General features: G+C 41.3%; 1 protein-coding gene across 3 annotated transcripts in view; it reads right to left on the bottom strand.

Moving 5' to 3' along the window:
* The window catches only part of EPSTI1 (epithelial stromal interaction 1), a 98505-nt gene that overhangs the window by 61119 nt on the left and 24820 nt on the right, over positions 1–12566 (bottom strand). For all 3 annotated transcript variants that reach the window (XM_060634214.3, XM_078433295.2, XM_078433292.2), the window contains exon 6: positions 4500–4573. In XM_060634214.3, the coding sequence (XP_060490197.3) occupies positions 4500–4573 (74 nt within the window). The remainder of the gene's footprint in view (positions 1–4499; positions 4574–12566) is intronic.

Genomic DNA, 12566 nt, shown 5'->3' on the forward strand with positions numbered 1-12566 from the left:
GCTTTTATTATTATTTTGCTTATTTCAAAGAGCCAAGCATTTTGTAGTTAAAAAAAAAACTGTGCAAACGTATAATCTATTACATTAAATGGTTATTAGATATGAATTAACATTTCAAATGTTTTTTTTTTTTTTTTTTTTTTTTTTTTAACATTTCAAATGTTTTGAAGATACCCAATTGTTAGCTCTCCAGCATATCCTTAAGAGAACCTTGTTTTTTCCTAAGACCCACACACAAAATGTATCCCATTGCTCCCACCCTATGTGAGCCCCCGCCACTGGTTAAATAGGCTCAAAATACAAACTTGTCTCTATATCTATGTAAAAAACATAATTAGAAAAACGACTAGAACCCCCCAAATCAGCTACCATTCAAAATTTTAAATGTGGAGATGTATTTACTCTGTGTTTTAAATCACCTATATCCCAACGTCCTCCCTTTGATATTTTTTATTTTTTTTTATTTTTTTTTTTAAATTTTTTTTTTCAACATTTTTTATTTATTTTTGGGACAGAGAGAGACAGAGCATGAACGGGGGAGGGGCAGAGAGAGAGGGAGACACAGAATCGGAAACAGGCTCCAGGCTCCGAGCCATCAGCCCAGAGCCCGACGCGGGGCTCGAACTCACAGACCGCGAGATCATGACCTGGCTGAAGTCGGACGCTTAACCGACTGCGCCACCCAGGCGCCCCCCTTTGATATTTTTTAAAAAGCACAATCAAAAGTTTATTAACTATCACCTCAAACCCACCAGTAATAATGATTAATAGAAAAGGCCTTCCTGAAAAGTGCCACATTTGACTTTTTATAGGTAGTTACAGAGAGTAAAAATAATGGGGGAAACTACACCAAGGTTAGATGCCTATTTTTGCCCTTTGCTTTTCATGCTCAAGAATCCTAGAACTAATTCTAAATTGTGAAATGAATCTGTCCCCAGCCAGGGTAGCAGACTTAATGCACCATTAATCTGGTCTGCTCTCAGCTGCCAATTGAAATAGTCACAGTCCTTCGATTTTTAAGGAAAAGACCGTGCTGCAGAAGTACATTCCAGAGGTCTTTTCACAAAAGCCATCCTGTGTGCTCCATCTGCACACGCAATCTGCTTGTGTATTTCCAGCCAGCTTGCATGGGCAGATTAATGCGTACAATTAGAAAGCAACCTCACAGGCATTCAATAAACTGCCTTCATTATTACACTCAGGAGAGTCCCTTTGGATGTCAATAAAAGCCTAGTTTTCTGCCTGTTAGCTAAATAATTGACAACACTAAAAATAATCAGAAGCAAATGAACGAAGTCAGGAATAAGGTGTTAAGAAAGAGCACATTAAGATTCTCATGGTGGTGCCCCAGGATACTATCGTGAGCTTTTTCTCCAGCAGCTTAGATTTATAGTCTGCTCGAGTCCATGGATGCACTCCTCTACAACACACACACACACACACACACACACACACACACACACACACACCACCATTCCTGGTCTGCTATTTGAACCACATATCACAGCATGCTGAAACTAGCAAGGACATGAGGTATTGACGGGTTTCAAAGAATTTTAGCTGTGTTCTATTTTGTGTTCCTTGGTTTGACAGCTTCAGGATAATGTAAATTTTTTGGTGCGGGAAGGGCGCATTGGGGAATGGAGAGTAGCCTGGTTGGTCTGGTGAAATCTTTGTGCTATTAAAATTCTAACAGTTTGGGACGCCTGGGTGGCTCAGACGGCTGAGCGTTCAACTTCGGCTCAAGTCATGATCTCACAGTTCGTGGGTTTGAGCCCCACCTCAGGCTCTGTGCTGACAGCTCAGAGCCTGGAGCCTGCTTCAGATTCTGGGTCTCCCTCTTTCTGCCCCTCCCCTGCTCACGCTCTGTCTCACTCTGTTTCTCAAAAATAAATAATAAATGTAAAAAAAAAATTTTTAAAAATCCTAACAGTTCTCCTAGACAATTTTTGTACCATAAAAAATCGATTATAAGAAGGTATGATAAAGGCTTGTTATATACAGAGGGTCCATGTTTTCCAAGGAGTCCCTTTCATATTTCTAGCTATATAATGATCATTCATTTCATGAGCTATTAGTCTTTTAATTTCAAAAGTAGTTCAAAACAAAATACTCTTCAAAAAAAAACCCCTCACATATATTTTTTACGTTTCTCAATACGCTTTAAAAATCAATTTGAGATACTTCTCATTTTTGCTCAACTCCTTTTTCCTGGTTAACTGGGACTTTCATGATAAGCAGAAGAAAGAGCAAGAGTGAAATGTGCGTGTAATTGAATTCAGCTCCACTGATGGTATAGGAGGCGGCTAAGGGTAAAACTTTTTTCTTCAGAGAAAAAGGGTGATTGATCTCCAGTGTTTAGTAAAACACACCTCAAGAATCTGGAAGACAGGGCGTCTGGGTGGCTCAATCAGTTAAGCGTCCGACTTCAGCTCGGGTCATGATCTCACAGTTCGTGAATTTGAGCCCCGCACAGGTATCTCTGCTGCCAGAGCAGAACCTGCTTTGGATCCTTTGTCTCCCTCTCTCTGCCCCTCCCCTGTGCACACATGAGGTGGGGGGGGAGGGGGCTTCTCTCTCTCTCTCCCCCTTCCCCTCTCCCTCTTTCCACCTCTCTGTCTCTCAAAAATAAAAATAAAAAAAGCTGGACTATGAAAGAAAGGTGACTGAGTATCACAACCTCCCATGTCCTTTCAGACTCTGAGAGCCTCTTATTCTCCACTTTACCATGTTTAAAACTCTCCAGAGAATGGGTTTGTTCAACTTCCTTGTCCTGTACTTAAGACCCCTCGTTGGCAAGCAGGCCTTCCCTTCTCCAGCCTAAAACTAGAATGACACGGGGATAAATACATTTGTTCTTATTGTGTCTCTAGGCTACAACTGTACCCTTATTTCCTTCAACTCCTCTGGTTGGCCTAGAAATACACTCATCCATCCTCTAAGCAATGAAGGGAAAGGCAATAATACACCCTTAATCTATTGCCTCCCTCCTGCCAGCTCTAAGACAGTTCATCTTTCCTGGTGTTTAGCTTCCCACTAGCTCCCTCACCCCCATGCCTATCTTAGAAGAACAGCGGGGAAAGACACGCTATGGAATCAATGACTCAGATGAGGGCAATGCCTATTTTAACTTTAAAAAGATGATGTTACTCATTGGCACTTGTCCCCAACCCACCCCATCTCCCATTTTGTGGCCTGGGTAGCAGAGGCTAAGTAACCTAATTTGCCAAGAAGCAAAGTAAAGCCCTGAGAAACTTCTTCCCACTCCTCTCTCTGAGACTCAAAGCAAGGAGGAGCTGCTGAGGATAGAGGCAGGATAATTGCGGCACGAGGAGAAAAACAGAGGACCCTGTACTTAGAAGAGCAACACGTGTTAGGGCATCACATATGCTCACACCCACATTAGAATGATCTGAAATTCTGAAAATGAGGTACAATAATGGGAAGAGAGAACAGGAGGAAGTCAGATGATAATCCATCTGAAAGTGGAAGCCAATTGCCAATTCTGGGTGGGACCAGAATCACTACCCAGTCTCTACAAAATATAAGTTGTCTGATCCATTCAACAAGGACTCCTGTAAGTTTCATTTCTGTCTCCATAGAATTCAGGTACTTTTAAGCCATTTATGTAAACTATTTTATTTCATCCTTACAAATGGCTTATGGGAGAGATACTGGCATCCCTATTTTTTTTATTTTTATTTTTTATTTATTTATTTTTAATATATGAAATTTATTGTCAAATTGGTTTCCATACAACACCCAGTGCTCATCCCAAAAGATGCCCTCTTCAATGCCCATCACCTACCCTCCCCTCCCTCATACCCCCCATCAACCCTCAGTTTGTTCTCAGTTTTTAAGAGTCTCTTATGCTTTGGCTCTCTGCCACTCTAACCTCTTTTTTTTTTTCCTTCCCCTCCCCCATGGGTTTCTGTTACGTTTCTCAGGATCCACATAAGAGTGAAACCATATGGTATCTGTCTTTCTCTGTATGGCTTATTTCACTTAGCATCACACTCTCCAGTTCCATCCACGTTGCTACAAAGGGCCATATTTCATTCTTTCTCATTGCCACGTAGTACTCCATTGTGTATATAAACCACAATTTCTTTATCCATTCATCAGTTGATGGACATTTAGGCTCTTTCCATAATTTGGCTATTGTTGAGAGTGCTTCTTTTCAAATATTATCTTCCTTATATCAGTGTTTTGAAAGTCAACATTATCAGAAGTACCTTGAATTGCCAAAGAATCAGCCCTCCAAGTTATTTAGAATCAAGGATTTCTCAAATTTAGCAGTATTATTTCAAATCAATGAAGAATACTCTGGTGGGTACAGAGGTATCCAAACTCAAACCTTACATAATGACAGAGTTCAATTATATAATTAATATAACAGCCCATAATCCAATACCAGAGGTCTTGGAAAGTTACCTAGAATTCAAAAGCAGAGTAAACAATGTCTGTAAAGGTACAAAGTTCTGAAGATACAAACTTACTACTGCTGGTGCTCTCTAAATGCTTCTCTTCTGAGGTTTTCTTGAAGTCTTTTTTTCTCCTCTAGTTTATTGCTCTGAAATTGCAAGTATCAAAATGCAATCTATTAGGGAAACTTGAGGCAGAATCGTGGTATTAAAGTTACCCAAGGTCCCAAATCCTTAGGTTCAAGTGGCCTCAGTTATTCAGTTTGGTACCTACCAGGACTTCCAAGATGTGCCCTTTCTTTTTCTTTTTCTTTTTTTTTTTTAGTATGAAATTTATTGTCAAATTGGTTTCCATACAGCACCCAGTGCTCATCCCCACAGGTGCCCTCCTCCACACCTATCACCCACTTTCCCCTCCCTCCCACCCCTCTTCCCCCATCAACCCTCAGTTTATTCTCAGTTTTTAAGAGTCTCTTATGGTTTGCTCCCAGATGTACTCTTTCAACCCATCGTCACTATTTATTGAAAGCGAGGAGTCCCAAGTTCCTTCCATGGTTCCCCTCTCCCAACCTGATTAGTATAATCGCAGAATCAGTATTCACATTTTCATTCTTTACTTCAAATGATAGCAACATTTATATTTTAAGAAGTGTTTTCAAGATGTTTTAAGGGAAACATGAAATTTCCACACCAAGTATGTTAAATGAAAACTATAAGCAATGGTTAAGTAGTTCATAAAAAATTTATACATATAAACCCACATCCCACTAAAGCATTCGGAAAAAGATTTTTAGTAAGCCAACTCAAGTCCCTTCTGACTCAGAATCATATACTTAAAGCTGTTGAGAGACTGAACAGCAAATGTCATAAAAAATGGAATGGAAAAGAGTTCTTTTTTTTAATTAGTTGTTTGGAGAATCTAGAAACAAAGGACTTCATATTTGAGATTACAGTCACCAAGGCTCTGGCATATTTTAATCCAATTTAAATAATCCTGGAGCTTTTTGTTCACTATGACATAAACTGTTGTGTTTTTTTTTAAAACTTGCCTATGAAAAACAAGTAAAGTTCTTAGAAAACAAGCTTAATGGGGAGTTGAAACAAATTCTACAACACAGGAGAGACTTGAACTTTTAAATGAATCCAAGGGAGACAGCAAGCAGCTGGGTTTGCTTTAATAAAAGGAATTGGATTTTCCTGGCAGGAAGACCTGTGAAAAGGGAATAATGGAACTCATCATTTCTAAACCCTGACATTAGTTTGGCTCCCATCTTTCAAAGAGGGGGGAAAACAGTTCATATTGTTCATTTCCATGAAAGTCTTCATTCACACAGAACCATTTACTGGTCCCATTTTGAAAAGTGAAACAGAGGATTTCAGTTTCAGGAAAAAAAAAAAAAAAACCACATACACGAAATTTACTGCCAAAGGAACCAATTAGAATACAAAGCAATTGGATTATTAATTAAACAAGTTCTAGGAAGCAAACAAATAGAGAATTGTGAAAATAAATCAACAGGATCTCAACCTAGAAAAAAATCCTGACTCATGAGACCAAAATGGTAGACTGTGAGGAGCCCCTACATCTCTGGAAAAAAGTGGGGGGCAGTAAAAGACAGTAAGCAAGCAGTAGGTATTCATTAGACTACTGTTAGAAATGCTACTTCAAAAATGGCAGGAAAACCACACAAGGATCTGGAGACCGGGGCTCCTTTAGCAAGGTCACAAAATGGAAACTCAGTTTTAATCTTGTCACTAATAGATTAGCATTGAATTCAACTCATGAATAACTGATAACTTTTAACTCATGAGTTATTCAGTAGCTAAATTCTGTCCAACAAAGGTCTGTTTATCTCTCAGAGGTTGATGGAGAAGTACTGCAAAATACCAGAGTATCTGCAAAAAAAAATTATATTCAATACCTAACAACGTAGGAGCTGTTTTAGTATAATAATCCAAATACTTAAGTTTGGTCATACTGTTTAGGTCTTTTCATTTTGCACAGAGTTAAGAAGTCATCCAACCATACTTATACATATATACACAAGTATAAAATGTCTAGAAGCATGGGGTCTAAAAGAAAAAATTTTGTAACCAGCTCTAGATTCATCCTCGCTGAGTGACCTTAAACAAATCATTTAATATTACCAAATCTCATTTGCTCAAACATTTATCAAATGCCTATTATATGTTTTGTCCTATGTTAGATGCTGAGAATACATATGAGCAGAGTAGTGCCTCTTCTGGAAAATTTCAGAGGCTGGCTGGGAACGCAGACAAGGAACCAACGATGACAGTCTGTAAAATATGTTGGGGGATTAGAGGTTTGCAAATAATATGAACAGAGAAAAAGCACGGAAGTAGGTACTCTTTCAACAGTTCCATGAACATTCATTCAGTGTCTACTAAGTGGCAGACCCCACCCTGGGCACAGGAGCCAAGTTGAGTGACATTCAGAATGTAGTTTCTAACCCCTAGGTTCATGATGAACTCTGTGTTAAGAGTATGCTCATTTCTACAGAGAGTGGGCTCATCCATAGCTTTGTTCAGATTCACCAAGGGGTTAATGACCAAATTAAAGGATACGAACCATGGTCTAACGAGAGGTAGAAATTCTAGACAAATCTAAGCAAGTTTTCCAGGAGGAGGAAGAGGTGATGGGAACAGGGCTTAACTTAACTCCATTGTACAGATTGCTCACTACCCATGGGGCCGGCAAAGGGATTGGGGAGGCTAAAGGAGGGCTGGCATTCAGCTCACCAAACCCTAGATCCCAGCACAGGGTGCTTCAGCGCAGCACAAGTATCTTTTTCTATGTTCCACAAAAGTACTATCAATCACCAACCTGAGCACCCACAGAACTGACCACCTGGATGAAGAATCTGCTTGTAATTTGCACAAAGGCAATGATGGGCTAGTGGTGGCCCCGGAGAGGGAAGGGATATTCCCATAACTTACAATTTTTTCAATACACAAAGGCATGAGAGAATTAGCCAATTTAAGGAAGCCTGGAGCAGCTCATGGATAAATTAAAAGGTGTTCGTAGTGACACGGTGGACGATAAGGTTGAGGAAAAGGGAAGGGGTGGTTACAAAAGATTTATATGCCAAGTGAAGGAGTTTGGGCTTCAGTAAAGGCAATGATGAGCCATTATGTTATTTTAAGCAGGACAGTAAGCAGCTCACTCTGGAAGCAGTGTAGACAAGTGAGCTGCAGAAAGCACCACAAACATAAAAACCAATGGAGCGGTTCTCACGGTAATCGGCCCATAAATTAGGAGTCCCAAATTAAGGCAACAGGGACAGAGAAGGACGGGCAAATTCCAGAAACATTCAGGGGCCAGATATAATAGGACAGGGGGAAAAGAAGAGGAGGTGGACTACATCCATAGAGAATGGGTGAGGCAAGGGGGAATGGTACAGGGTGGCCATTAAGAGCATCAGAATGAACAGAAGTTTCATTTTGAACTTACTGGATTTGAGCTCTACTTGGGGAACATCTGGAAAGAACTATCGAGCATACGGTATAATACATGGTTCTGGGACTCAGGAATATGGGCTAGAGATACAGATTTCAAAAATCGCCAGCACAAGCAATAACTAATCCTTAAATGTGTAAAAGTGAGGACTTTTACCTAAGACTATGGTGGCACAGGCACAGGGATGAGAGACGGCCCCACAGGTGGCACCTGGATAGAACATCAGTAGCAGAAAAACACGAGGGAAACGGATCTGGAAATCCAGAGGGGTGGAATTCGAAGGACAGAGTACTTAACAGTTATGATATTACGAAGAGTTTAAGTAAGGTAGGAATTAAAGAGTCTCCATTGTTGGTGGTGGTGGTGGTTTTTTCAATTAAGAGCACCTCTGGTGTTCTTAGCTAGATCAGTACCGTGGAGTACTAGAGACAGAAGTCAAACTCAGTCCACCAAGGGACAATTAGAGGGGAGAACACAAAGACACCAGGTTCCTAGGCCAGCTACACTCAGCATCACCTAAGGGACATTTTTTTTTTTTTAAACAAGAGATTCTTTGGTTCAGGTGATTGCTAGAAGTCAGTTCACAGACTGGCACTTGGGAACCAAATGTGGTAGAAAGGCCTTCAAGCAGCTGAACCACGATGCGTGGCACAGAAGAGTTGAAAGGAAACCAGAACAGGGAGAGATCCTTTGTTTTTAAAAGAAGAGATTTGAGCAGGATTTTACACCAAGAGACTGAGGGAGTGGGGGTGGGACAGGGACAAAACAGGACAAAAGGAGGCTTAACCGATGGGACAGCAAGGTTCCTGAGGAGATGAAAGAGGAAAAAACAAACACAGGTGGAAGCATCTATCGTAGCAATGAAGAAAACACTTTCTTATTTCTCCTGAGATGGGATAGGAGTAAAAACAGCGAAGGAAGAGTAAAGGAAACAGGAAGATAAAGGTGCTTATGCCTGATGGACTTTTTTGCCTAGCAAGTGAGAGAGGAGATGGTGAGCTGAAAATGAAAGAAGACAGTAAGAAGAACATGAGGAGAGGAAGATCTTGGTACTTAGGGGTGGGCCAGGAATGCAGAGTAGGTATTGTTAGAGACCCAGCTGAGCGGGAAGCCCACAAATCTGGTGGGGCAAAATTACAACACACACACACACACACACACACACACACACACACACACACACGTCATGTGTGTTTGTTTCTCGCCAGCAACCTCGTTCGTGTAGGTTTAGTAAAAATGAAAAAATGGAACCAATTCATATGTAACACAAGAATAATTCTTGGCCTTCCACAAAACAGCTTGATACAACAGACTCAAATGAGATAGTGTTAAAGCACTTCTTTTCCTTTACAATGAATTAGGTTAAGGAACCCCCAGTCGGTGATTACTACGTACTAGGCGTTGTACTAAGGGCTTTGCCCATACTGTATCCTCTAAGCCTTCCGGTCCACTGTATTATTACTGTACCCATTTTGCAGATAAGGGAAGTGAGGCATAGAGAAGCTAACAGCTTACCTTCTTAGTACTACCTCTATATTTCAAAGACATACATCCCAACGTTAGGGGATTAACAGGATCCTACTAGATTTTAACAATAGGCGCTAACTGCCCACACTAATTCATCCACCATGAAATGCAAAACATAGGAACCATATTTCTGGGAAATACTAGTGTTCCTTGAGATGTCAGAAATGGACATTTTTCCTAATTTATAAAGACAATATTGAAAGTGGTTCCTCAGTGTGGCTTTACCCTGCAATCTGTCTTAAACTGTTAGCCCTTGCTATTACATGCTTGCTAGAAATAGTGACACATGATTGCTTAAAAATGTGTATAAGTATGCATCTCTGCATCTACTTATTTTCTACTCGTTGGTTCCTACTTCAGTTTACAGCATGAAAATTAACTAACAAGGTTTCTCAGGGCCGGCATAAAACCCAGTGACTCCCGGTGCTCCAAATAACTATCAGCTTTATGACTTTTGGTTGAGCGGAAAAAAACAAGGAGAGTCATCAGGTGCCACTCAGATCTCGGGCTGGCTTCTGCCCTTTCTGACGTTATGAGACCCCAGGAGGTTCTGTGTATTAAGTGAAAGTATTTACAAACTAGATGCCACTGTGTAATATTATTTCAAACAGAAGTAGAACAAAGGCAGAATCAGAGTAATCCGGGAGGTAGGGAGGTTCTTTAACACGGAACCGGAAGGTTTTCATTTTGCAAGTTTGTGGGTATTATGAAAGGGGGGGGGGGGGTTGGAGGAGGAATCGAAGTATTACCTAATTCATCAATAGGATTATGGGGGGAAACCGCAGTGGAGGTCTGCTCCCACAGTGCAGAATTGTAGGTAAAAGGCTTTCTGGGAGGATTATGAAAATCTGTCTACTTATGTTGCAGGATCCAGTGGCAAACAAAGTACTTGTACCCCTGTATGTGCAGTCGTATGTACAAAGTACTCGTACACTGCTTTTATGTAACGACTTCCTTTCACTCTGACGTTCTAATTTTCGAGGTATTCTCTCTGTTTCATGGAATTCCAGAAAGAGAAATGAATACATCATTATGAAGCCGCATTTGCCAAAACTTAGTGGCTTCAAAAAACACGAGTTTACTAATAATCTTACAGCTCTGGAGGTCAGAAGTCCAAGATGGTCTCACTGGGTTAAAATCAAGGCGTCAGCGGGACTGCTTTCCTTCTGGAGGCTCCAGGGGAGAATCTCTGTCCTTGCCTCTTCTAGCTTCTTGAGGTCATCTACATTCCTTGGCTCATGGTCCCTTCCCTCTATCTCAAAGCCAGCAGCGGCAGGCCAAATCTCCCCCTGCTAACATCTCTTCACGCTCTCAATCTCCTGCCCCCCTCTTCCAAGTTAAGGACCCTTGTGATTACACTGGACCCACCTGGAGAATGCAGAGCTCCACCTGAAGGTAAGTTGATTAGCAACCTTAATTCCACCTGCAAATGTAATCCCTCCACTTTGCCACGTAACGTAACATAGTCCTAGGTTCCAGGGATTAGAACGGAGGGGCAGGGGAGGGGTCATTACTCTGCCTACCACATGAGCTATAATCTAGTTTTAAGTCAATAAGTATCAGACATATAATATGCCAGATACTTCATGAAACTGTTGCCCTCCTTAGCCCCCAGGCACTTGGCTTTGGAATGTGTGTGGTGGGGGGAGATGAGCGAGGCCCTCTCTCGCTTAGGGCCAAGCAAGGGTATACTGATAAACTCAGCAACCTCCTCTAGCAAAGAGGAGGAGGGGAAAGTTGATTTGTAGCGTTTACTGATTTCCGTGGTGAAAATACTCCCAACAGGGAGGGTTTCAAGCTACCACAGTGAAGTCAACTAGTTTACAAAAATCCTGAAAATGTAACAATCCACTCTCACAGGTGGATTTGAGGAGGCTCTCGTACACCAGGGGAAGAATACATAACATCAACCTAGTCTAGGACTGGGAATAAAAGTTTGACTAACGTATCCTAGTGCCCTTTCCAAATTTCCCCTTCACCTATAGGGCTAACTCTTCCTGAACCCATTGACAAGACCAGATACTAAAGGGCTGGCTGCCTTTCACAACGTTCTGCTTATTAAAGATCAAAGAACACCCCCATGTGCTAGCAGAGAATAGTCTACTTGACCCTCACTCACACACAGGTGGTAAGCAATTAGAGGCCCAGGGTTGGGGGGGAGGTGACCCCTCTTGGGAGAGGGGAAAACTGAAGGGCAACAGGGTTAAGACAAGAGGCCAAGCTAGGGGTTCTCAGGTGGCAACAGGCTGCTCAGCTTCTACTTGACTCGGAGTTCCTGGACAGTAGCCATTCGCCTGGGGAGGAGGGCGGTATTTTGCAGGCTGGTGTCCATATGTGTGTTTGCCATGCATTTTAAAGAATAAATGCTCCATAAGCACAGCCATTATTGCTTCCGTTGGCCATTTTCACACTGGCAATGTGAAGTATGCCATTTCTAGATGGCTAATGTCCATTTTTCTTTTATCTGACACACGCTACTAAATAGGCTCACATTTACTATGAAAAGCCACAGATTTATGTACAATAAGAACAGCTAGGTCACGGTGGCAGCGCAGGGCAATTAACCAAAGAAATCAGGTCTGTAGAAGGACCAGGGGAGGCTGCTCCATATCTTGTTATGTAGATTACATTAATGCTCCTCGATTTTATATGCACAAGAATAAACTGGGAAGCTTATTAAAATGCAGGTTCTGGTTCAAAGGTTTGGGGATCTCAAGATTCTGCATTTCTAACAAGTGATGCCCATGGGGCTGGTTCAAGGAACATCTTTTGAATGGGAAGGATCAACATATCAACTTTCTCTCCCCATCTCTCACTTTTGGACAAAATTATACCAATAATCATTACAATTATCACATTAGAAAAGCAAATCCAATTAAGATTTCTGTAGTTAATGATTGTTATACACCTAGTGTTATAGTACAACTTGGAAAGAGGAAAATGTTGCTTTTACTCAATGTTAAATAAGACCATTTCAGGGGCACTTGGGTGGCTCAGTTGGTTAAGACTCTGATTCTTTTTTTAAGTTTATTTACGTATTTTGAGAGAGAGAGAGAGAGAGAGAGAGAGAGAGAGAACCAGCAGGGGAGGGGCAGAGCGAGAGTTGGGGACATAAGTCTGACAGCAGAGAGCCTAAT

The sequence above is a fragment of the Panthera onca genome, chromosome A1 (assembly GCF_046562875.1).
Source record: "Panthera onca isolate mPanOnc1 chromosome A1, mPanOnc1 haplotype 2, whole genome shotgun sequence".
NCBI classification, from domain to species: Eukaryota; Metazoa; Chordata; class Mammalia; order Carnivora; family Felidae; genus Panthera; species Panthera onca.